The 25,372-nt window shown below is 56.4% G+C and overlaps 1 protein-coding gene across 1 annotated transcript in view; it reads right to left on the reverse strand.

The window, feature by feature from the left end:
- CCDC33 (coiled-coil domain containing 33) overlaps positions 1-25,372 on the reverse strand; it is a 42,521-nt gene that overhangs the window by 6,218 nt on the left and 10,931 nt on the right. Inside the window, exons 4-13 of the mRNA XM_061447480.1 lie at positions 23,105-23,268; positions 18,664-18,788; positions 16,900-17,009; positions 16,059-16,160; positions 15,835-15,926; positions 15,568-15,688; positions 11,755-11,884; positions 11,526-11,647; positions 11,198-11,269; positions 6,323-6,448 (exon numbers count right to left, since the gene is read on the reverse strand). Of these exons, the coding sequence (XP_061303464.1) occupies positions 6,323-6,448; positions 11,198-11,269; positions 11,526-11,647; positions 11,755-11,884; positions 15,568-15,688; positions 15,835-15,926; positions 16,059-16,160; positions 16,900-17,009; positions 18,664-18,788; positions 23,105-23,268 (1,164 nt within the window). The remainder of the gene's footprint in view (positions 1-6,322; positions 6,449-11,197; positions 11,270-11,525; positions 11,648-11,754; positions 11,885-15,567; positions 15,689-15,834; positions 15,927-16,058; positions 16,161-16,899; positions 17,010-18,663; positions 18,789-23,104; positions 23,269-25,372) is intronic.

A 25,372-nucleotide genomic window follows, 5' to 3' on the forward strand; every position in this document is an offset into this window, starting at 1 on the left:
CGCATCCATCAGCTGCTGCATCCCACATCCACCAGCTGCGGCATCCCATGTCCACCAGCTGCAGCATCCCGCATCCGCCCACTGCAGCATCCCGCATCCACCAGCTGCAGCATCCCGCATCCACCAGCTGCAGCATCCCGCATCCACCCCCTGCAGCATCCCTTATCCACCTCTCCTCCAGTGTTTGTTCAGGAACAAAGAGTCGGTGTAAGTCAATGGAACCCCTATCCCGTGCCATCAATTTTTCATCAAGGAGCCAGTGGGAAGCATGCCATTATCTGCCCCATCAATAATGCACAGGGCTGGCCTTGGCTTGCTGCTTCCCCTGCCCGTGCTGGAAGGTGCTGGCTTCAACCCCAGCTTTTCCAGGCTCAAACAACACCTGCAGAGCCTGGAAATCCATTCCCAGCCTTTAATGCCAGCCTAATGCTGCTCAGACCAACCCCCAGCCCAGGTGCTCCCACTCCCATAGCAGCACCTGGGGACAGGACCAAACAACACCTGCAGAGCCTGGAAATCCATTCCCAGCCTTTAATGCCAGCCTAATGCTGCTCAGACCAACCCCCAGCCCAGGTGCTCCCACTCCCACAGCAGCACCTGGGGACAGGGCCCCCCTACAATTCCTGTCTCAAATCCAACCACTGCATCTCTCCTTCCTGAAGGGTTCCAGGGTGAAAAGCTGGGAATTCACATCTGAGATGATGGAAGCTTTGAAACTCCTGGCACTCGCTGTTTATTTCTCAATATTGCTTTCTTCCTCCCCATCATTCCCAAGCCTCTGAAGCTTCCTCTGCCTTTAGAGCCTTTCATCCGCCCCCCGAGCTGCCTCCCTCCTTCCCCTATTTGCTTAGGCCAAGTTCCTTTTTCACTATTTACTTAACAAATTGCTCTGAGACACTTTGATGTCTCACATTAACTTCGACTGCTGCGATCGATTCATCCCAACACGGAGCAAAGCAATAAACCTCTGCAGGAGGAGGTGAGAAAGCAGCCAAAAATAGGGTGTGTGAGGGGATTCTGTGTCCCCATAGCATTGCCTGACCCCGTCCCTGGCCGGGGAGGGGACAGAAATGCACCCTGGAAACAGGCTGAGGACGGGTTCAACTCATTGCACTTGTGAGCATCTGAGCCCCTGGCAGTGCATCAGCTTCTCCTGCACCACAGTCTCCTTCCAGCTCGCCAAATAACACGTCCCTGGATGAGTGTTAAGCCCAATTCCGTAATTGTTATGAAGATGGGATAAGCTCAGATTTACATATCTGAGAAAATACATTGCTACAGCGGCTTAGGGAGATCAGAGAGGAGAAAAATCCCATTTTCTCCTCTTTTCTGTAAGAAAAGCTCCTGGAACCATCAGGATGCCTTCATTCCTCACCCATTCCTTTGGGACACCAGTACCAGCTGCGGCTGTGGGGATGCCAGGTCCCCAGTGCCCCCAGTCCCTCCTTGGGAACACACTGGTCCTCAAACCCATCCTCGGGCCATCATGTGGGTGGATGTTTCAGTGGGGCAAATGGGCCTTTTTCCCCCCTCTACTTCCAAAATCCAAGTGTTTCCCTGGTGAATCCCAACTCCATGGGGGAGATTTGCAGGTCCCCAAAGGGAAATAGGGAGAGTTTTAGCTCTGCACATCTTGATAGGATGCACGAGACAGTGAAAGGCAGCAAATAAATGGGGTTTTATCTGATTAAACCGAGGCTGAACTCGCTTCCCATGCATGGGGGGGGGGGGCTGTGCTGGGGGGGGGTGTATATTAGCCAAAGCATTACAATTCAATTTAGGAGCTAATTGGATTGCATTGAAAAGCGCTTCATCTGAGCCCTGTTCCATTTAATAGAGACACCACAGCTCCTGCTCCCTTCCTAACTGGAATGTTGATTTTAGGGCCGGTGATTACCATCGCTAGCCGGCTCCAGGCCCAGCTGCCGGCTGCTGATACCGTGTTGTACAAGGAAATAAAAGCCTCTGGATTACACTGGATAACTCGGGGAAGAAGGATGCTCTGTGTGGAACCGGCCGCTCCCTCCCGCCTGCCTGCTCCTTCAAGATAAGGCTTAAGAAAGCAGTTGTGCCACCAGCAGGGACCGCGATTCCGCTGCGAGTCGCTGCTGGGTCAGTTTCCTCAAAGAAAAAATGGGGGAAAAAGAGGGAAATAAAAGGAAACCGGTGGCTGGGAAGGATGGGACGGGCTGGGATAGCGTCTGAGAGCGTCTGGCTCCGTCAAAACAGCTTTCCCCCCATCCCACTGCATGGAGTTGTTTTCGGGAGGTGAAGTGATGTCCCCAAGTGATGTCCTGCTGCTGCTGGTGACCAGGGAGGTCAGCAGAGCCTCCCGGGGTGGGTCTGTGCTCCAGCATGGAGCAGAGCATCCCACAGCACCGCTGCTCACCCGTGACCACAGACTGGGGCCAGAGCTAAGAAAGCCGCCTCCTGAGATTAAACCATGAGGGAAAGGGGTTACCATGGGGCTCCTGCTGGGTCTTTGCAGGTTCGTTTTCTCCTGGGGAAACATCCTCATCTGTGTTTTGAGACAAACCCATTTCCAGCAGCTGGGGATGTGAAGTGCAGAAATATCCCCCCAAAATACCCCCAGCACCAGTGGGAGGCTTGGCAGCTCCCTGAAGAGTCTGTTTCCCAAGCACACCGTTCAAAATCTGTGCCTGGGACCCCCATAGCCTCATGTTCAAAGTGCTCGCAAAGCATTTTCATTCCCCAGCTGTGAACAAGTGGTTTCATAGGGGTAAATCCCACACGAATCTGGTGACGGGCTGCTGTGACTTGCCCTTGGCCTGCGAATGGGGGTTATTACCATCCATTACCCTGTGAGCTCATGGATTGACTGGATTTGCTGATAAAACGCCCTTTGCGCTTCAGCAGTGAGCATAAATCCATCAACACCCCAAGCCACCGTGCTGAGAGCAGTGCAGCACCCGCTGCCCAGAGCACCCATTGTGCTCAGAACCCATCACCCTCAGCACCCACTGCCCTCAGCATCTCCCCAGCTCCCATCCTGCATTAAGTAGCACCAGGAAAGGCTGAGAAGCCACTAAAAGAGAATGGATGAGCCTTTCAGTGCTCTCTTCACCGAGGGTTTAGCAGTGCTGGCAGGACTGGCTTGGGGCAGGACATACACCAACACAACCCCCCAAAACACACACAAAAGTGTGGGATTTGCTGCCAGTTTTCTCTTCCCTCCTGCTCTGGCTCCCTGCTGAGGTCCCTGCTCCGTGCCCCGTGCAGTCGCAGCCACACAGCCCCACACAGGAGAAGCAAGCCCTGAGCCCCGTGCCGGGGGTGCTGGCGCACCCATGGGTGCCCCCCTCACCCGGGGCAGCTCAGAGCGGCGCATCCTCAGCGCAGCCGCGCCGGGCTTCCGCCTGCTTCCCGGCCGCTCCCAGCCCCGGCACCCCGCGCTCGGCAGGGCGGCGTGGCTGGCGCTAGATGGGGCTGGAGCACCTCGGCCGTGCGGCAGCCTTCGGCCGTGCTGCGTCCTCAGCCCTTGCAGCATCCTCAGCCCCAGCAGCATCCTCAGCCCCAGCAGCATCCTCAGCCCTTGCAGCATCCTCAGCCCTTGCAGCATCCTCAGCCCTTGCAGCATCCTCAGCCCTTGCAGCATCCTCAGCCCTTGCAGCATCCTCAGCCCCAGCAGCATCCTCAGCCCCAGCAGCACCCTCAGCCCCAGCAGCATCCTCAGCCCTAGCAGCATCTTCACCCCTTGCAGGACCTTCAGCCCTTGCAGCATCTTCACTCCTTGCAGGACCTTCAGCCCTTGCAGCATCTTCACCCCTTGCAGCATCTTCATGCCTTGCAGCACCCTCTCCCCTCACAGCATCCTTTTCCTTTGCAGTGCCATCATCCTCTGCATCCTCCTTGCCCCTTTGCAGCACTCGTTGCCCCGTGCAGCACCTTCATGCTTTACAGCACCCTTTTCACTTGCATTATCCTCAACATTCACATCTCCTCCACTCTCATAGCACCTTTATCTTTCTCACCCCTCTCTCCCCTTGCCCTTTGCAGGCTCAAGGCATTGCTGGGCTCAGCAGTGATGTACCAGTCCCTTCCCAGCTCACTGAGGCACAAGACATTGCTCAGCGGGCACAGGAGCCCCCATCATCCTCAAAGGAAGCTTCCTGGAGGAATGTTGGACCCATTTCCACCCAGGAGTTGGAAATGGGTCTAGCAAAGCATCCCAAATGCTGTTGCCAAGCAAGAAATCCTGCTCCCCACCCCGGCTGCCTGTTCTACCATGGCACCATGTTCTGGGGGGACAACATGCACATCTGGGCTCCCATGTGATGGAGCTGGTGGCACACATGGAGCAAAACACCAGCAAGGCAAAAAGAACAAGAGACATTTACTTCTCCCAGCCCCACCAGAGGCCCTTTGGCTTGTAAACCCCTGATGTTGACAGGTCAGGGGAATGTGGGTGATGGGAGAGGGGAAAGAAAGGCTGGAGGAAGCAGCAAATGTTTGAGGAGGCTGGAGAAAACGCTGCCCTAATCGTTAAGTGCTGCTTGTAAATTATTCACCGACTGGTAAGAGAGGCACAAATCCATTCAGGGAGAGGGCAGGAGGGTAGGAAAACACGGTGAGGCTGAGCCCAGCCTAAACCCCAGCCTAGGGTCAGAAAGCTTGGCCAGCAGAAACCAGCCTGACCCCTTGGTGAGCCCAAGGGGGGGGCTAATGTCCCAAACCCAGAGGCTTCTCTGCATCCGTGGGCCAGGGCAGGGTTACCCCATCTCCTACAATATTCCTCATCCCTTCGTGCTCCTCATCCTCCCCCCTGTCCTTAATGAAGGCATTAACAAGCAGGACCTCAAAAGCCGCAGGGTAGGGATGGGGGACCCGGGTTTGATCAGCAGGAGTGGAGTGGGGAGAAGTGACAGGGCTGTGATCAGCCGCCTGCTCCCCCCCTCCCCAAAGCAGAACTGCTGCCGGGGGGGCTGTCATGTCCTGGCTCCCTCCTGCACCATGCTCCATTAGTAGGGTGTCAGCCCTGATTCCTGGGGCTGTCAGGAGATGGGCTTTCCAGGCCTTCCCAAGCAAATCCCCTGCGCTGCAGTGCAAGTGGACTGAAAGTAATCTGTGCTTTAGGGGGAAGAAAACGGCTGTCAAAGGTTGGGGCGGGGGGGGAAACAATAACCCTCCCAGCAATGCTTTCCAGCCTTTTTAGCCTGCTCAGGCAAGGCAGGGCTTGTGCAAACCCTTCCTGGGCTTCCCTGCCCCACTCAGGCTTTCAAATTGGATGCTGGAAGCATCCTTGAGGCCACTTCCCACCCTTCCTCGCTGTATCGGCGCAGGGATGCTCGTGTGAGGATACAGAGAGCTGGATCTGAGGCTGCTTAGAGCATCAGCGTGAGCAAAGAGCAAAGCCAGGGGTGAAAACTCATCACACAGACCACGCAGTGATGCCAGGGCTGACTCCTGAAGGGTGTTTGTCTTTCTCTGGAGCCCTGGAGTAATTCAGTCCATCACACTTGGCCCTCGCATCCTCACCGCATTGAGGCTGTGCTGCGGTACCCGCCTCCGCACGCCCCATTACGGGTTTCCATTAGCCTGGGCATAAAGCAGCCACGGAAAGGGAAGTCATAAAGCTCAGTGGAGGAATTAAAACAGCTGGAGGAAAACCAAATAGCTGCTCTGTATTTGTCTTTTTATGGCTCTTATTTGATTGCTAATTTTCCTCCTGCTTTGCAGCCTGAATCCCAGGGACAGGGATTAGGGCGAAGGTGGGGTTTGGGCAGCTGCTGCTGGGGAAATAACTGGGCTTTTGGGCAGTGCAGGACTCCCCCCCCGCCCCTTCCCTCCTAGCTATTTAATAAGCAGAATTGGGGTTTAACGACCTGTTATTTTTAAAGCCAGATGGCTTAAAGTACAGGAAGATATTAGGACCACGAGGGCTGGGGTTAAATCCATCCAAGGGCTCCATTTATCAGCACAAAGGAGGAGGAGAACAGCTGCTTTTTCTTTCTCCTGGAACCAAAAGGTACGAGCTGGAGGTGCCTGGGGTCTCCCGACATAATGCAGCCATGAAAGGAGAGAATTTGCTAAATGGATTTGGGACTGAGCGATCAGATCGAAGCTGGCGCATCCAGGCTGCCCCCAGCAAGGTGATGGGAAGCTGCTTCCCCTCCAGCCCTCGTGAACCCCACATCAGCTGGAATCAGGGATGTTGGCACTGATGGAAAAGCCCCTCCATGGGCACAACACAGTTTAAAATCCGGGGTTTATGCCAGTTTTGCACTGTTGCATGTGCCTTTGTGGGGGCTGGTAGGGTGATGCAGCTGGCACAGCATCACTGCCCGCTCTCATGGGCTCTTACCTGGCAATAACGTGGGTGCACGGGGGCTGCTCGCAGCTCTTTGCTCCTCTTGAGTGTGCTGCCAGTGGCAGGGTCCAGGCTGGGGAGGACATCACTGCCTGATGGGGTCAGGAATGCCGCTGGGCTCTGGGAAAGGAAAGGCAACGGTCTGTAGGATGGATGGATGTGGTGACAGGGGCAAGGAAATGGCACCGCTGCGTGCCAGACCGGAGAAGAGAAGCTGCGTGGAGACCTCAGAGCAACCTTCTAATATTTGAAGGGGGCTACAAGGATGCTGTAGAGGGACTCTTCATTAGGGACTGTAGTGATAGGACAAGGAGTGATGGGTTCAAACTGGAACAGGGGAAGTTCAGGTTAGATCTAAGGCAGAAGCTCTTCCCTGTGAGGGTGCTGAGGCGCTGGCACAGGGTGCCCAGAGAAGCTGTGGCTGCCCCATCCCTGGCAGTGTTCAAGGCCAGGTTGGACACAGGGGCTTGGAGCAAGCTGCTCTAGTGGAAGGTGTCCCTGTGCCGTGACAGGGGTTGGAAATGGATGAGCTTTAAGGTCCCTTCCAACCCAAACAATTCCCTGATGCTATGTCCCCTGACCCACCAGCCACATCCCCAATGTGCCACCAGGACCAGTGTGATGGGAAAGAGCTGTGGGTTGCTCATGCTCAGCTCCTGTTCACAAGGTGGAAACAGCAGGTCTGTGCCCAGCTCAGCCCATCTCTTCCCTTCCTGGGCAGGCAGGAGGTGGGTTCCCAAGTCCTGTGGGTACAAAGGGATGCTGAAAGCCACTTTGCTTCTGGTCACTGGGTGCCTGGCGGATAAGGCACCTCCGGCACAGCGGCAGCTCCTGCCAGACCCTCTGCCAGATGCTGCTGGCAGCAGTAATGCGATTTCCCTGCCCCTCATTTCCCTGCTCTGCGCACCCCGCTCTCCTCCCACCAGCCTGGCTTTTATAGACTCCCCTCTAATCCACTTAGAGGGGGAAGTTGGATCTAATGGAATAAATGATGGAGTGCGTGCGCTCCTCGCTGCCGCCTCCCATGGCAAGGTCACGCACAGGGACCCTCTCCATGGTCTGGCCATCCCGGCTCCCAGTACAAGGGCAGGTTTGGGTGACGAGGACCAGCCTCGCTGCTGGGATCTTTGCACCAAAACACAGCACCCAGCACCCTCCTGTTTCACCACCCTTGTTTGCTCCCTGCCTCCCAGATGCTCTCTTCCTTTCTCCAGATGAGCAATCAGGCTGAGCGCCCTCTCCAAATGAGCTGTGGGCATGGGCAGCGGTGAAGTGGCCCGCGCTGTGTATTACTCCGTGCCTGCACCCAGCCTCGCCTGTTTAGTGCAGGTAATGAGAGCAGTGAGCATCCCTCCCCTCCGAGGGGGTGTCCGGAGGCATCCTCGTGCCCTTCCCCATCGCTGCCTCATTAACGCCATCAGCATCAGCATCCCTTGTGAAGCCGCATTTCATTATGCTACTGGCCCCGACCTCAGCCCAGCTCCTCCAGCATCAAAGCCGGGGTGAAGCTGCCCCCCGCCCCGCCACTCTCCCCCTCCACGGGGAATAACATCATGCAAAATGCAACAGTTTAGGCTCTGCCTGCAATTACGGGGGCCGGCAGACAGCTGCTGCCCACCGTGCCGTGCCGGAGCCGAGGCCAGCCCGGCCCCACCACCACGGCCCATCGGAGAGCTGCTCGCTGGAGCACACGTGCTCTTAATTCAATTAGCGCTGCCCTGAACGCTCCCCTGGGAATGGCAGGAGGAAACCAACAAATTCTCCTTAACAAAGACATTCCCTGCTTTTCTTTTTTTTCCTGTTGGATCCTCGCTGGCTCGGCTTTCCCTGTGTAACGCAGCTCCCAGCCCGCAGCGATGCCATAACGCCTCTCGTAACCCGCTATGCAAGAAGAGGAAGGGGTTCTGTACTTGATTGAGAGGTGTCAATCAAGAGCTGGCAAGCAGGAGCAGTTCAGCTCTGCTGAAAGCCCTCGGAGGGTTTGCTGGCTCACGGAGACAAGATGCTTCCCCCAGACCAGCTTTTCCACCACCTCCTGCATCCCCTGAAATGGGGTTTGGGGGCTGCAAGCCTCAGTTTTGGTGCTCGCAGAGGACAAACCCATCCGGACGGGCTGAAACAACAGGAAACACATGGCGATCCCCGCTTCCCGACCCAAGTGTAAACCCATCTTTCTGCCAGCCCAAAAGGGGTTTGATGGAGGGGCTGGCACGGTGACAATTTACACCCCGGCGCTGTGACAATTTACACCAGGCGCCGATCTGCTGCTGCTTTTAAATGGCAGCAATTACATAAATTAAGGCTGTTTAGGCGATGCTGTAGCCAGCCTGTTGATTTTCCTTCCCCTTGCCTGGAAAAAGCAGCTCCTGCGTTTCCCTTCTTATCAGAGGCTCTCACCACATTCCCAGACCTCATCTCGGGTGACAGGAGCAAAAGAGGGTGGCAAAGGCTTGAGGTGACCCCGAAGGTCCCAAGGGCCGAGTTAATGGGCTGAGCAAGGGTTGTGCCAAAACAAAGTGCAAAACAAGGCTGGTTAATAAATTGGGGCAATGAATAAATCCCTCAGGAATAAAGATGCCTCCGGTGTGCATTTCCCAGCCCTTGGCTGGGGCGCAGCACCCCCTGGGCACACTGGGGACAGCATCCTGCTGTGCCTGCACATGGATTTGCCACTGGTTATTGCATGGTCAAACTCAGCTTTCCTGGGCAAGACACCAGATTTGGGCTGGGAAAAGAAGAAGGAAGGGGAAACGGGAGTCCTGCCTTGATCCACAAGATGCTATGGAGGTGGATGATGTCGGAAGGGAGGTGGGTGAAGTCAGAATGGAGGTGGATGGAGTCGGCTGCAGGTTTTCCCCTTTCAACCCTTTTTGAGCTGTTAATTTGCTCAAACGAGAGCGTTTTGCTGAAGTCTTTGATTTCTTTGTCTCCCCGAGATGATCAAAGTCTTTTGTTCCCGGTTGTGCTCCAGAGGGAGGAAAACCGGCTGGGTGGGGGCAAACCTGGGGGCCTCCGTGCCTTTACTCGGGTGGCTGCAACCCAGCGCTGCCCTTTCCCTGAGATAACAGGAGTCCTCTTTGCTCAGCCCTGGTGTCGGGGCTCTTGGCTTTTAATAAAGCAGCTGCTCCCTGCGGCTATTACAAATGGAGCAGTGTTTTGAGAGCCTGACTATTTACGGGAAGCTCCTTATCCCTAGAAAGCCCTGGTGCTGAGGTTGTTCTCTTGGTGTGAAGGGTTGATGTGAGCATCTGAAGCTCAGGAGCATCCAGAGCCTTGGTAGGAATCGGTGAAATCCCTGCAGAGGGGGTACAGATTTATGCCTGGCTCCTGGTGCGCCGGGGAGTACAGATGGCCCAGGGTTTATTTAGCTGTTGTTTGTTATAAAAAGCCCAGCCAATCTAGGTTATACATTTTCAGCTCTCTACATTAAAATAAAGAATAAGAAAAGAAACAAGACGAGCTTGGTAAAACTGTTCTCCTTTGCCAAGTGGCTGGGGAGAGCTGTGAGGAAGGGCAGGCAGGGATGCTGCTGCCGCCTTTGCCTCTTGCTCCCCATTTGGCTCCTTCTTGGCATCCTAAAACTGAGCTCAGGACTAATCCATAAACTGAGGACTTGGAAATCCAGCTTTCAACAACCCTTGAAACCTGTGGCTGCCTCAATGGGGAGAGAAGCTCTGCCCTTGCAACATCACCCCTGCCCTCAGGGCTGTGTTTTCTGGGTGCTGGGGATCACAGGCAGCCACCTGGACCACCATCCATAGAAAACCCTGACTTCCAGGGAAGGAACAAGCCCTTGGCAAAGGCAAGGAGGAGCCAAACCTGCCCTCACCCTCATCGCTCACTGATTTGCATCACTCCGGATCTGTCTGCTGTGGGATGAATTAACCAGACGCGGACCCAAGGCTGGCTCTGGCTCTCCTGCTTGTTGTCTCCACTCCCTCTCTTACATGTATTAAGGAAGGCAGGGCTGGAGGGGGGAAAGGGAGAGGCTGGGGTAGAGGAGAAGAAACCCCCTCGCAGCTCCCAGATCAAAACAATAATCAGCTAAATGAATTCCGCAGCATTTTCCCGCATGACTGCGAGTGATAATTTAGTGCAGCAGCCAGCTGGAAGCAAGAGGATTAATTCTGCACTTAGTGACACCCATGTGAATAATTCATCACACGCAGACCCCTTGTCGCTGACCCCCCTGGGCAATCACTGCAAAGCCCCCCACCAGCCAGCCCCAGGCCCAGCGCAGCTCCCTGGGGGATAAGGGGGATGTGGTCGCCAGCCGAGCATCCAGACCTGTCCCACATTTACTCTATGGACAGGGTTTCCCTTTGCAGATGGGAGCAGAGCCTGGTGGATGCGGTGATTGAATCGATGGCCACATCCCAACCTGCCCAAGGAGCAGTCCTGGAGCCAAGGGTTAACAGGGTTCCCTCCTCCATGGGAAAGGCAGCCGAACTGCCTCCCTGCTGTGACATCCCTGGGGAGCACAAATGCTGAAGGATGGAGACAGCTGGGCATTTGTCACCGTGGTTAACCAGCCTGGCCCTTCTCTGCCCTGAGACGGTGAACGGCCTCTCCCAAATACCCTGCCTGCACCCTGCCTGCTTCCCTGCCTCCAGCTGGAATGTCCCAGGAGTACGAGCACATGACGAGAGCCCTGGGAAAGGGAGGGATGTGGGAGGGCAAGGATGATGCTGCTGTTTCCAGCTGTCCAGTGGCACAATCCAGAGCCCTGAGACAACAGGCACAGGATAAAACCCGGATTCAGCCCAGCTGATGCCCACCTGAGAGGTTTGGAGAGAGGGTAGCAGCTCCACAGAGCCCTGTCCCTGTCCCCATCCCTGCTTGCCTTGTTCTCCATCCCCAGCATCTCACCTCCGATTGAAGGAGCTGCAGGCAGAGCCTCACGGTTGGGATGGCTCCAGTTGTGGTTTTGAGGTCTGTGCCCTGGGGAGGCAGAGGAAGGGTCAGAGCATCCACTGGAGCTTTCAGAGCCTTTGGCATCACCCAGATGTCACCCAGAGGCCCAGAGCTGAGTTTCGGAGCAGAGACCCCATCTTCCCCTGGGAAGCTCGGGGCTCTGCACCATGCTGCCTATGCAGATGTGAAGGTGGGATCTCCATCCCCCCATCCCAGCAGCTACGGGTACCATCACCTACGGGTGCCACCAATGCTACCCTGCCCAGCATCACCCTGAGCTCACCTGCATGGCGAGGCCATCCACACGCACCCCACCGTTCCGTGCCACCAGCTCCCGGAATACACGGCTGGTGAGGGGCAGCACTGAGTATCCGATGGGAGCAAGGGTGCCTGGAGCATCCCACACTGGGGAAGGGGCGAGAGAAGCTGGCTGGAGGCATGGCAGCCCAGGAGGTATCCCTGGCCAGAACCAGGGATGAGGGAGAGAATCCTCACTGGGGTCCCAGACTCACTGGCTTTGTATGGATAATATTCAATAGCCAAGGCGGTGTCCTCAGAGAAGATGGTGGCCACGTCCCGGCCTTGGAAGAGGAAGGAGCTGTTCCAGGTTGGCTGCTCTGGGGGCCCGGCTGCTCGGGACATCTTAGGAGACAACAGGAAAATTATCCTTCAGATACCTTCTCTCTCTAGAGATAAAGAAGCAGCGAGAGAGGACAGAGAGGAGAGGTGGGGGTAAAGGAAAGCACGACTCGTGCAGCTGCATCTCATCCCTGGCTCCAAAGCAACCCCAAATCCCAGTGGCTTGGGCTGGTTTTCAGTGGGTCTTCAAGCTTGGCTGCTTCTTTTTGGCTAATCCCTGCCAGCATCTTCCCCTCGCAGAGCCAGAGGGGGAAAACAGCCCATGGACCAGCTACCCACGGTGGGAAGAGCGTGGAGAATGAGCTGCACTGACTCCAGGGTGAGCCTTAGATATCTGTCGGGCAACCTGGTGCTCACGTGAAGGAAAGGGATGATGTACAGACCCCAAACCCCTGCTTATGGCCCGGGTCCAGCTCACCCGACAGAGATCGAGCAGCGGGCAACACGTTTATCCCCTGGGCCGTGCTCGGCTGTTGGAAATGGCATCGCTCCATCCCCTCCAGCAGCTGCTCCCCTTCGCCTCCAGCTCTCCAAAGGTCAGCTCTAACACCGGCTGCCCAGCGCTGAGGAGTTATTGACAGCAGCTCCTGTTTAATGCTGTTACTGCATCCCCTCGGCCGCCGTCGCCCAGTGGGGCCGAGATGCTGATCGGCTTTTCTGCATCAGCACATTTCTGCTCCATTGGGGAGGGTGGAAGAGTAAGGGGGGGTCTCCCTCTGCTTGTGTTTGGGATGTTAATGGGCATTACACACCTTGGAGACCCGCAGTGGTGCATTACCCAGCCCTGGGGGATGTCAGCAAAGAGAGTGAGGGGCTGGGAGGCTTCAGAGCCCCAAAACACCTCCATGCTGGGCTGCAACGGGCATCACTTCAGTGCTGGCTCAGCACTGGGCTGGCTTTCTCAACCAGGGGCTCCCAAGCATCAGCTGGGGCTTTTACCTGGGATACAGCTCGCTTTGACTGCAGGGAGCCCAGTCTGTGCCTGGAAATCCTTAGGGAAAACCCACACAGGCGGGGGCAGCTCCCAGCAGCCGGATGCAGCTCAGCACCCTCCAGCCTGCATCCCAGCCCACGGGGCTGCTCCATCAGCCTCACAAAGCCCAATTTGGTGGGGAAAATCTCCTAAACCCCATCAAATGCCGCCTCCAGTTACTTTTCCTAGCATGGCCCTGTTCAAAACCCTGCGAGCTGGTGCTGGTTCAGCCTCAGCAGGGAAGGGAAGAGTCAAACGTGGGAGCAGATTGTGAATTTGACCCCAATTGTCGGAGGTCCTGAGCCCACATGGCTCCTCTCACCGGGGCAAGGATGGGAGATGACATTCCCGATCCCGCCTCCGGTTTTGGGGGTGGGTGGCAGGGAATGCTTGCCAGGGCTGGGCTGTCTCCCACCGGCTCGATGGGACAGATGGATGCTCTGCACTGGGGCATCAGAGCCAGTGCACTGATTTGGGCAGACGTCTTGGCACAGCAACCGCCTCTGCCAAGGGCCACCTGGAGAAACACAACAAAGGGGATGCGGAGGAGGAGGAGGCTCCTTCATCCCTCTTGGCTACTCCAGCTCATCTCCCAAAGGTTGGTTCAAAGGCAGCATCGTTGGCGTGAGTAGAGGTAGAGATGGCCAAGCTCACAGCATCTCTCCTGCCTTCCCAAAGGATGGGGCCATGCCCTGGTCCTCATGGCTGCCTGTCTGACCCCAGAAGAGAGCAAGAAACTCCAGAGAAGGGGGTTAAACTGGAGGAGAAGAACCCAGAAAGAGAGGGGACCAACATCACAAAGGCTTGAGCTGGGTGTTGGGAGGACAGATGTAGCGTGGCTTTCGGTAGGAGGCACAGCCTGGTGCCCACCATCCCACGGCTTTGCCATTGCCCCCAGCATGTTCAAACCCATCCCTTCTGGTGAGAAAGGAGCTGTTGGCCCAAGCAGAGCACCCCAGGAAGAGTTAACGAAGCAGGGAAGGGTTAACCATCACTGAAACCCTCTACATAAGAGGGGTGTCCTGCTGAAGGTGAACCCAAGCGCCGTTGTCTGCAGACGCTGATGGGAAGCGACAGGCGAGAGGACACGCTGGGCTGGCAGGAGTATTGAATCCCATTAGCCTGGCCAGGAGTTAGCTCAGGGAAAGCCATTAACCTCTGGAAGCGGAGCGGCAATGCTCCCTCCTCCCAGCCTCCCCCTAACATTTCCTTAGGAGCTCATCCTCCCTGGGAAGGAACCGCATCCTACAGGTGGGGAAACTGAGGCAGGAGACAGGGCGTTATGCAGCATCCCCAGGCAGAGCATCCTCCAGGATGGGCAAAGACAGTCAGAGCCATGTGGGCACGGAGAGGAGGAGGAAGAGGAGGAGGAGGAGGAAGCAGCAGCACGCACGCAGGCCAGATGGCCAGGTTTAATCACTCGTCCTCCCTCGTTGGGCTCCCACAGCTCCATGCTGGCACCGCTGCCTCTGCCAGGGCTGTGGGGCTTGGCTTGGGTTCATCCCACGACTTCACAGGGGGTTGTGTGTATTTATCCACAGAAATCCAAAGGAAATGCATTTTGGCTGCGGTTAGAGGAGAGAAACATCCCTGCTCTGCTTGGGAAACCGCAGCCTTGGGATGCTGCATCCTGCAGCAAAGAGATGGGGGGGATACAACACAGGGACAAGCACATGGGAATTCCTTTCCTCATATCTGCTCATCCCCCAAACCCATTGCTGGGGATGGGGGTGCTGCTCACAGGAGGGCCCCGAGAAGGTGCAGACCCAAAGCAAAAGATCCTCGAATCTCCCCCCACTTCTCACCTGCAAAGAACAACGCCGGGAGGTGGGGGGGTGGAGCAATAAACCAACAATTATTGTACTGGATGAAACGCACTAATGATTTTTATGGTAATTCCCCCCCTCCAGGGCCATGTGCCATTTGGCCGCCCTCCTCCAGGTAATATTTTATGTATGGGCTCCCTGAACGTGTTGATACAGGGGCTTTCTGCTCCGAGATGCTCTAAATTCAGTGCATGGTGGAGGAGGAGCGAGGTGGGGAAGTGCATGTGCACTGGTTGCAGGACCGGCTGCAGCCCTCCCTCCAGGGCAGCCGGACATCCGCCCTCGCCTCGCTTGCGGCTGGCACCGTTCAGAGGCAAAGGGATGGAGCAGCTCTGGGTCCATCTTCACAGCGCCCCATCACACCTCCTCCCCACCACAGCATCCCAACAGGGCCCTGCCTCTCCCTCCTTGCCAGTTTTTGGCAGGGCCCAGGAACAAAAGCAGAGCCCTCCTGCTCCCGATGATGCCGAAAGTGTATGTTGCCCTGGCAACAGCTATTCTGATGATGTCGCTGCCTCTGCCGGTGGTACTTGAGGCCTGGGGAGGAGAAGGTCTCTGCCTTCAAGAGGCAGCACTCGAGCTGGAGGCGAGAGCAGAGCAGGGAGGAAAATGAAGGACAAAGGCACAAGCAAGGAGCTGCCTGTGGGTTTCTGCAGGCAGGGCGAGGCGGATGTAAGCACTGTGCTCTTGATGCTCAAAGCATCGCTTTGCCCCTACAGCATGGGGTGCTCAGCTCCCCTGCTGAAGGAGGGATGCGCATCGGTACCCAAGTAGGATGGGTGTTGCCAGACTGGCGCTTCCCAATGGATGTAAAGGTTGGGCTTGATGATCTTAAAGGTCTTTTCCAACCTAGTTAATTCCATGATTCTATGTGCTCAGCCCTGTACCTGAGGGTAGCCGTGGTTGGCAGCTCGGGTGATGCAGAAGGCTGCTGCTGGAGGGTCTGGGAATGTGATGGTGGTGGGGGTGATGCCAGGACAAAAGGTGGGATGCTTCTCCATGCGGCGCCTGGTAAGTGATGGAAAAGAAGAGAATCAGCATGTGTGGGGCCACATCCACTCCTGGCAAGCCAAGCACCATGGGAGGGGGATATAGCACCCAAGCCCAGTGTCCCCCACCCGTGTCACCAACAGCCCCCCATGGCCATCACTCACTTGTACTCCTGAACATTGGTCACAACTCTGGCCACAGCCACCAGGGGCCCAGGAGGGGTGGCCAAAGGGGCTGACAGTCCCTGCAGCAGCACCTGTGGGTCCACGGTGAGGGACCAGAAGACAAGGGAGGGGGAAGAAGCTGCCCTAAATCAGCATCAACAGCCACATGCAGCAGCATCCTCCCCAGGTCACGATGTTATTGTCCATCTTGGACCACCTCTCACCTCCAAGGCCACATAGCTCAATCCATCACAGCGAGGGACGAAGCTCCCTTTGCGGGTGATGGTGACGTGCAGGACCGTCCCCACAGGGTCCTGTGTCCTTGGCTGTTTGAGAAGGAGAGTGAACCATGGGAGGAGGAAGGGGCAAGGCCACCAAATGCGAGCGCTCCGGCAGCCCATCGCTGACAATGAAGCACCAAGAGATGATGAAAGCTCACAGTGCCCCTGAGCCTTCCCGGAAAAGATCAATATAATAAATCCTACTGCATTTAAATATTTAATCGTTCCCAATCTCTGTACAGGGAAGAGGAAACTCATTTCTGCCAAACAGCAGAGGGGAGCCTGCTTTGGGGGAGGTTTTGGGTGAGTTTCCCAGGTCTCAGCCACACGGGGAGCTATCAAAACCCAGCCCAAACTGTTAACACATTGGGATGGAGAAATCCCCACGGAGGGGCTCCTCTCTGCAACCGGGGACGAGCCTGTGCTGATTAATGCACAGCAGCCCCTGCGTAATGAACGCTCTGATGTAAAGCCCGGTCCCACATCTCCTTCCCCAGGATGCTGAGGGTGAAAGCACTTCCCAACCAGCAATCCCATTGCTTTTCCTCCCTGTTTTCCCACTGGAGGAGATGGGAAAAGCCCCGCACAAGGCCTGCCTTGTTCTCACCTTGTGGGAAGCTCACAAGCCTCTTTGTGCACCTTCCCCAGCCAAATTCGGTTTTCCCACCGGGATTACACCGTTACACAAGGCTCTCTTTGCCTGCCACCCTCCTCTAGAGCTGGTGAACCTCCAAGTAATAAGCAGGAATAAGCAGGAGGATGCAGGGGCAGGCTCTGTACCTACCAGCACCAGCCTGCAGCGGTGGGGCTGGAAGGGCTGGAGGTGCCGCACCGGCAGCTGGAATGTCCCCAGTGCCTCCTTGGTGGCTTTATCTGCCACGGTGAGAGTCAGGGCTGGAAGGGAGAGGGTCAGCTGTCAGGATGAGTGGGGCTGCCCATGGGATCTGGGGAAGGGGACAGTGGGTGAAGCCATGGGGAGAGGTTTGGGGAAGGTCTGGGTGATGGAAGGACAGATGAGGGGGGGATTGATCCATTCTCAGCAGCTCCTTCCCCTCACAGGTCACGTTGGGGTGAACAGGGATGGGATTTACATCCATCCTGGGTTCCCATACACACACACACATGGATCCCTACGAGCCATCGAGAGCATTCCCAAGGCATCCCCAGGAAAGCAAAGCCTGTGAGCAACTGGCACCGATGCAGCTCAGATTCCCATCTAAGAAGCCGGAATTTCCCACTGATGCATCTAATCCACCTCCCCATCCCCAATCCCTGCCCTGGGGCAGCCCATGGTGCACCCCTGTCCTCTCAGGGGTGCCCGGTACCCATCTGTTCCCCAGCACAGCAGCATCACCCCACGGGTGCTGGCACCCCCAGCTCTTCCTTGAGTTTAAAGCAAAGCTGCAATTTACTTGACAAGCACCAGGAGCCTTTTATGACAAAAAAAGGAGCTGATGGAAGGGAAAACCGCCCTCTCTTTATGCTGCCATCAAGACTTGGGCTTCCCTTCCCCCAGCTTAATGACAGTGCCGACGCACCCGCCTTAACTCCTGCTTGGCCAACCTGGCGATGCCACAGGTTGTGTGCGCCCCTGAAATGAAGATGATGGACCAGATAAGAGCATGGACCAGGTAAGAGCATGGACCAGGTAAGAGCATGGACCAGGTAAGAGCATGGACCACGCTTTCCCGAGCCCCTGCTTTTGAGCAAGTGCTTGGTTCATATGGAGATGCTCTTTTTCTCCCAGCTCCTTGTGGAAAGAGCACCAGGGAGGATGTTCCAGGGTCGAGCAAGAGACAAGCGGCTTTTCTGCTACTCATCGCCTGTGATGGATCATGTTTGGCAGCCCCACCAATGGAAACTGTATTTATGGGCAAAAAAAAAGGTGGAAACTGTATTTCTGGGCAAGAAAAGGTGTGAGCTGCATGTGGAAACGACACCTCCAGTCTCAACATCTGGGGGATGAACACCTCTGAACATCTGGGGGATGCCAGGAGGCAGAAGAGAGGGGATGGAGGTCCCAGCATCTCTCCCAGTACTGCACGGGGCAGGTCCAAAGCACATCAAAAGCTCCTCAATTTCATTTAGGTCAGGGTCTAATGGGATTAGGTGTGAAGGGAAGATTGGCTCCCACAGTTGGTTTTGTAAGGGTGTGATTAGAATCAAATCCCAGCCCCTAATGCCATGAGTTTTATTACAGTTACAGACTTAGCAGCCCAGCACGGGGAGTAGCAGCACCCTGACATGGGTCCAACCCATACAAGGGGTGAGGACGGCAGTGGGGTAAGATGTGGGATGCTCTCACCTCATGCTTATTCCCATGGGATGCTTTGGAGCTCAACACTGTCACTTGCCCCATCCTGCAGCAAGAGGCATGTCCCTCTTGGTCCTACTCTGAAGCCACCACAGCCATGCATGGCTCAGGGCATGACTTGTCCCCATCACAGCCACGCTCTGCCTGGGTGCATGGGCTCCCTAATATCCCCAAATTAACCCTTTGAGATGAGCCCCATCTCGCCCCTGTCCCCATGGTCCCCGATGCTCTCACCTGCCCACCCTACATCTTCAGCATCCATTTCCACCGTCACCTCCTCCTCCCAGGCGGGTGCATGGGTGGGCACTGAGGATGCTCGGGTCACCTCCGGCTTCTGCTCATCCCCTCTGCTGGTCTCACTGGGAGGAAAAGGGAGGTGAAAGAGGCTGGTTGCTGGGTGTGGAAGGGGAATGTGTGAGCAGGGAGCTGGGAGAGGGATGAGCGCTGTCCCAGCTCAGCGCAGCCAGCCCTTGGATAAAAGGGGTTTGTAGCCCCTTTTATCCAAAAGGCTATTTCAGACCCCAGAGGCTAATTATGTGCTGTATTGATGAAGGGACAGGGAGGAGGCTGCTGGGAAAGGAGAAGATTGAATGCTAACGACTGCCATCATTAAAGTCAGCACATAACGAGGCTGAGCATTAATTACAGCAGCCATGGGCCCTGAGTAATTCATCTGTGCTGGTGGAGGCCTGGTTTGGGGTTGTTCCTCTCACTTGTATCAATTGACCATCAATTCCTCATGAGTTTGGCTGATGATTATAATGCCCTCGCTCCCTGGCAGATCTTTAAGGGGACCCAGGGAGCCTCTTGGTGTTATCCTGGGAATCCCAAGAGCATGGTAGAGCGGTCCATGGTGACCGCGAGTCCTCTCCATCCCTGACCTGGGGTGAAGGGAGATGGTGACGTGGTGTCAGGTCAGTGTGACACAGATGCCCCAGCCCTGTCGTTAGGTTGCTCTGGATATGAAGACGATAAAGTGTCCAGTGCTGGCTCCCTAGGAAAGCTCCTGCTGGAGCAGAGCCAGCACAGCTCTTAGGGAGCACACTGGTGGCTGAGAGCACTGGTGGCACTTTGCCACTGCTGGGAGCTGGAGATGCCAGCTCAGGGGAAAGGAGATGGTAAAGGTCCCTCCAGCTGCAGGATGAGCTCCAAGTAGTGGTGGGACCAAGCAGGTTCATCCCAGATGGATGGGAGGATGCTCTATGCTTGCAAGACCTCCATCCCTTCTCATTGCTGAATGGACCCTCAGCCACGCTGCATCGACATCCCATGCTCCTCTCACATGTCCCACGTGTTCCCTTCCCCATGGAGAAGCCCACCTGCATCCTGAAGGGATGGAGCCGAGCCGTCCGGCTCTGCCAGGTGGGAATTAGCATTGGGCTGGCACCAGTTGTAGAGGGGCTGGAAGGGAACGGGCTCTCCAGTAATGAGCTCTGTGGGGGATTTGCTCTACCAGCAACGTGCTTGGAGTCCGAATGAAGGCAAACCTGGGCTGGGGGGTGGGAGGAGGAGGAGGGTGAGAACAGGCTGCTCTGGGCCCCCTTCATTATAGACTTGCCTAAGGATGAGAGCGCATTCAAAAAGAGCTGTGAAGTGGGGAGGGGGTGGGGAAAACCTCCACAACACATGGGGATGTGCTTCAGAATCAAATGAACAGGCCGGGGGCAGCAGGAATGGCAGAGAGGGGAGATGGTTTGATGTCTCCTCCTCACCACGGACCTGGAGGGGCAGGAGACGGGGTCTGCAGCAAGCAGGCACTGCAGATTTCATGGCCTGGGGCAGGACCTGGCTGGGATGGACCACGAGACGCTCCTCTGGTGCTCAGCATCCCTCCCTGCCTGTGCTGGGGCAGGCTGCCACGCATGTGGGGAGGCACCAGCCACCCACTGCCGTGATGAGAGATAAAGATAAAGGGTAAAGACGGCCGCCCCCAGGGAGTTCTTATACATCAATGTCTCAGCTGCAGCACGTGGGGACAGTGTCACGCAGCACGGCGCTGCGTGCAGTACCCAGGGCACAGCAAAGGGCCAGACCCAGCCTAAACATTCATCTGGCATCCCAAGGTTTCATCTCTGCAGGGCAAGTTATTTCCTGGGGCGGACATCCCTGCAGTGGCAATGTGGTGGTGCGGGCACAAACCCCCTGTGTAGCATGGCCATGGCTGCAGGACCGATACACGCTCATGTGGTGGTGCAGGATGTGGCCCTGGAGAAGGCAATGCTGCTCCCACCATTGTGCTCGGGGCAGAGGTGTAAGAGGGATGCTGAGCAGGTGCAGAATGAGAAAGGGAGAATTGCTCATGTGAGAAACCCCATTTTCACATTGCTCCTGACCCTCTAACGCTGGCTCCATCTTCATCCCACCATGACCTAAGCCAAGTGCTGGGGCAAGGAGGGGACCCCCAAACTCCCACTTCCCACCCCCCTTGCTCCAGGGTTATCAGCTGAGCCCTGGGTTTATTTCTGGGTGCATGGCAGAGCAAGAAGACTTTGCTTGCAGGAGCGCCCTAACCCCTTCCGAGGTGGAGCATCCCATCCACGCCACAGCCAGGACCACTGCCTGCATAGCAAACCCATTGACATTGGAGTCCCCATTCCCCTGGCTGGGAGCAGATGGTGCATTCAGCACCGACCTTGAGTTTCTTGGTGCTGAAGAACAGAAAGGAAGGAGTGAGGAGGTGCTTTTGTGGTACTCGATGTGGAGGAGAAACCGGACAGAGCCGGCCTCTTTGTGCTGTTAATTGCAAACATGTTAATGGCAAAGCAAGCCAAGGTCATCCCTGCATCACACCGGTCCAGGAGCAGTTTGTGAGTGAAAGAAGATGTGGAGCAAGCCCACAGGTGCCCCTGAAAGCAGCAAGTGGGGATTTGCTCAGCGCTCTACGGATGAGGATCAGAGCCAAGCCACTGCCGCATCCCCGCAGCATCCGTGGAGCAGAAGCCCCATCCTCTCCAGGGCAGGGATGAGCCAAAGCCTATCTGGATGCCTGCACAGGTTCTCCTTCTCCTAGGGGTCTTTCAGGTTCACTCTACTGAGCCATTCCCTCCCCAACCCTCTGCACAGAGAGCTGGAAGCAGTGCACACAACTATGGAGCAGGAATAGTGAGTGGATGGACACAGCTATGGATGTGGGATGCCAAGTCCGGGCATGAGCAACTGGGCACAGCCACAAAGGGCTGGTGGGAGTGGGATTGCTCAATTCCTCCCATCCCACTCCTGATTTTGGGGATTGATGCTCTGGTGATGCTCAGTTTGAGCTCAGGCTGGCTCCACTGGTGGTACCCAGCAGCTCTGGGGGGGGGATCAGCTGCCATCAGGTCCCCATCCACCAACTGCTTCTGCTTGTCATCTATAAACCCCACCTTTTAACTGCAACATGCTACTCTCCTTCAAAAGCAAGTGCCCTGGGAAACAATAACTGATTCCCTTCTGCCTTGGCTCCCTCACTATGGTTACTAAAAGGCCCCTCATGTGTCCTGCATCCCTAATACCACCCTCCCCTCCATCACTCCCCTGTTACCATGGCAATGCGGTGATGGAGCAGCACCAGAATGTAAAGAGAGATGCAACAATCACACGCCACCCTCGTGCTATCATTTAGGATATTGATGTTTAAATCTCCTGAGATCATCTGGGTATAATTGGTTTATGGAAATAGAGACAACTCCTGTGGGGGAGTTACTTGGGCTGAGAGCGGGTCCTTGTTATGGGGGGGGGGGGGGGGAAGAGGGGAAGGGGTGATGGAGGGGCTGCAGTGGGGGCTGCCAGCCCCACACCATCCAGCTCCCATCGGGCTGCAGGTGCCAGCCAGCCCTGGCTGGCAAAATCGCGATGGAGAGATGCATCCCTCCTGCCCAGGAGACTCCGGGATGCAGCTGGCACCGGGCGCCGTGGGGCTGCCGCTGTGCCACCCCGACAGGCCTCAGAGCCCCCTTCACTGCAGAGCTGAGGGTCTCTGCGCTGGAAAACGCCCAGCAAGCAACAGTTTGCTCCACATGTTTGCAGAGGAGATGTTTCCAGGCTGATTGCCCCCAGTGGATGAGCCCCACGCCTGTTGCCTGGTACCTGGGTACCAGCTTGCCCCAGCACTGACCCAGAGAAACCCAGCTCTGCAGCCGGGAGATGCTCTGAAGCCACTGACAGCCGCTTTCTCCCCCCTTTTCCATGGGAAGCAATGCCAAAGCTTTTCTGCCTCCTGGAAAGGCTCTTTGGGAACGTGGGCTCACCCTGCAGCAGTGTTGAGCAGAGCGGCCTCCCTCTTAACACAGACCAAAGCCTGACCGGCTAATTGAGTCCCCTGGCACATGCATAATGCACGAGGAGCCAAGTTCTCTTTACCCAAGCATTCTGTTTTATTTATTAAAACACTCTTTTATTTATTGTGATATCATCCTGAAATCCAGGCAGCCTTACCCTGTGGATTCTTTGACATCATTTTATACTTTCAATATTAGGAATGCTTTCTTCCTGATGCCCACGCAAGCCAAGGTGGCCCATTCCTTGCCTTTTGCCATCCTGGCTCCTCTCCCCACAGTGAGCATCCTATGGAGGTGGTGCTTGTGCATGCACCATTAAAGAGGTTTCCCCCTCATTTAGGCTTGCAAAGGTTAATAACAGCTCCTAAACCCTTTCTCTCTGTCCCCACTGTCCCCCTTCATAGATGCTGGGTACTCACATGACAACGTATGGCCATGGCACCCGGCCCTCCCGTGTGGCTGGCAGGTTGCTGGCACCATGGAAGATGATGGTGATGGATTCCTTCCCCACACGGGCCACATGGCCCCCACCGGCCACCGGTGCATGGCTGGGGTCCCCTGTCCCAGCAGGGGATGTGGATACCTGCTGGGAGCAAGCAGAAGAGATCAATGTGGGGAGCACAGGCATCTCCCTGTCACCCAACCTCATCCCCATGGCCCCAGCTCAATGCTGGGAGCCCAGACTGGGGAGATGACATCCCCAGCACGTCCCCATGACCCAGACGTGTCCCCTGTTCAATGCTGAAAGCCTGGAGGGAGGAGAACAAGCTGAGGAGATGGTGTCCCCAGCACATCCCCATCACAGCTGCCTCTTCCCTGTCCCCAGGGCGCAGCTGCGGCTCTGCACTGTGGATGTCCCCATGCCATTGCAGGGACACAATGTGCCAGGCTTCCTGGGAGGACACCAGCAGCATGAGAGCATCCTGCTGGGGTGAAACCAGTCCAGGATCCCTGCCCTGCATGGCCCCACTGGGGCCAGCTACACCGTGGTCCCAAAGACCCCTCGCCAGGTCACCAAGACTAGGATTTGCCATCTATTGCTTCCCTGTGAGGGTGCTGAGGCGCTGGCACAGGGTGCCCAGAGAAGCTGTGGCTGCCCCATCCCTGGCAGTGCTCAAGGCCAGGTTGGACACAGGGGCTTGGAGCAAGCTGCTCTAGTGGAAGGTGTCCCTGCCCATGGCAGGGGTTGGAGCTGGAGGAGCTTTAAGGTCCCTTCAACCCAAACCAGGTTGGGGTTCTGTGACTCTATAACCTAAAGCACCTCCACTTCCCCTCCCAGCCCTCTGACCTGCCAACAGCTGCCCCCGCTCCCCCTTCTCCAGCCCAGCCATCTCTGCAATTCATGGGGCTCCTGCAGGAACTGGGATCCCAGCCCAATCCAGGGGGGAAAAGGGGCGAATGCGGCAGCTCCCCCTCCCCATCTCATTAATTCCCACCAGCTGATGTGATAAGGAGCAGCAGAGCCGCAAGCTGCCGCTCCTCACACATGGGGGGACTGTCCCTGCTCCCATCACACCCTTTCCAAGTGAGAGACAGCCCTGTCCCCACCGCCTGCATCCTCGCCTTGGCCAGCACGCAGCATGAATGCATCGAACACCGCACAGGGCCGTGGCTAAGGGGTTAAAAGCCACCCTGCATCACTTCAGAGCCTGCAGAGCAAACCCTGCGTGCATCCCGCTGACCTCCTGGGGTTGAGCAAGGAGCTCCAGCCCATCAACATCCCCGCGGGCTTCTCAAAGCCGCTGCCTGCAAATCCCCTCCGACGCGTGGCTTTGCCTCCAAACTCCATAATGGGGGGCTGGTGTGTCCTAAACCCTCTCCCTTGTCTCTCCCAAGGCGGATGGTGATGGGCTTGGCAGCGTGGAGGTGACCTGCTGCCGTGGGGGATGCGAGCCCAAACGTGAGGACCGCGTTCAGGATGGAAACCTGAGAGCTCCGACCAGCAACAGCTTGGAAAACACACTGAAAGCAGGTTTTCCCCCCCCTTATTTCTTTGCTGTCAGCTCAGAAACCAGCTGGAGCTCGGGGTGGGTGCTGGGGACAGGCTCTGCATCCGTGACAGCCAGAAAGCGGGACCGAAGGAGCAGGCACACAAAGTGGGGGAGGATTCCCTGACCTGCCCCGTGGATGGATCTCAATCCCACCCTGGCTCCAGCTCCATGGCAATTATCCCCCCGCCCAGCAATGCTGATGGAGAGGGGAAATTACAGGTTTTCTTGACCTGATGTGGGATGATGGCTGTCAGGTCAACCCCCACGGGCACAGACGCTCCCCGGTAACAGCCACAGCGGCTCCACACTCTACCCCAGCACCCCCTGAGCCCCCAGAAGCACAGGGCAGCCTGTCCCTGTGCCTTCCCAAGGCTTTGCCAGAGAGGCAGGGAAAAGTGTGTGTGTGTGGGGGCTATGGTTTTGCCTCATCCTGGCATTGGCAAAGAGGGAAAATACAGGATGGAGCTGGGGGAAAGAGGATGAAAGCACAGACTTGGGTAGAAGGCCCCTTCCAAGAGGCAGGATGCTGGATATACAGGCAGGAAGCATGCACAGGAGTGCAGGCAGGGATGCTCTCCCTGGAGACCCATCTCTCCTTCCATAAAAGCATCTGTTCAGGCTCCAGCTTTGGAATTTTAGTGAGTATTTGCATCCCAATTACTCCCTAAAATCCCAATCCAGAGGTATTCCAGCTGG

The sequence above is a fragment of the Pezoporus flaviventris genome, unplaced genomic scaffold (genome assembly GCF_033815535.1).
Source record: "Pezoporus flaviventris isolate CSIRO_AGI_PZ_B2104156 unplaced genomic scaffold, CSIRO_AGI_Pfla_v1 ptg000006l, whole genome shotgun sequence".
Taxonomy (NCBI): Eukaryota; Metazoa; Chordata; class Aves; order Psittaciformes; family Psittacidae; genus Pezoporus; species Pezoporus flaviventris.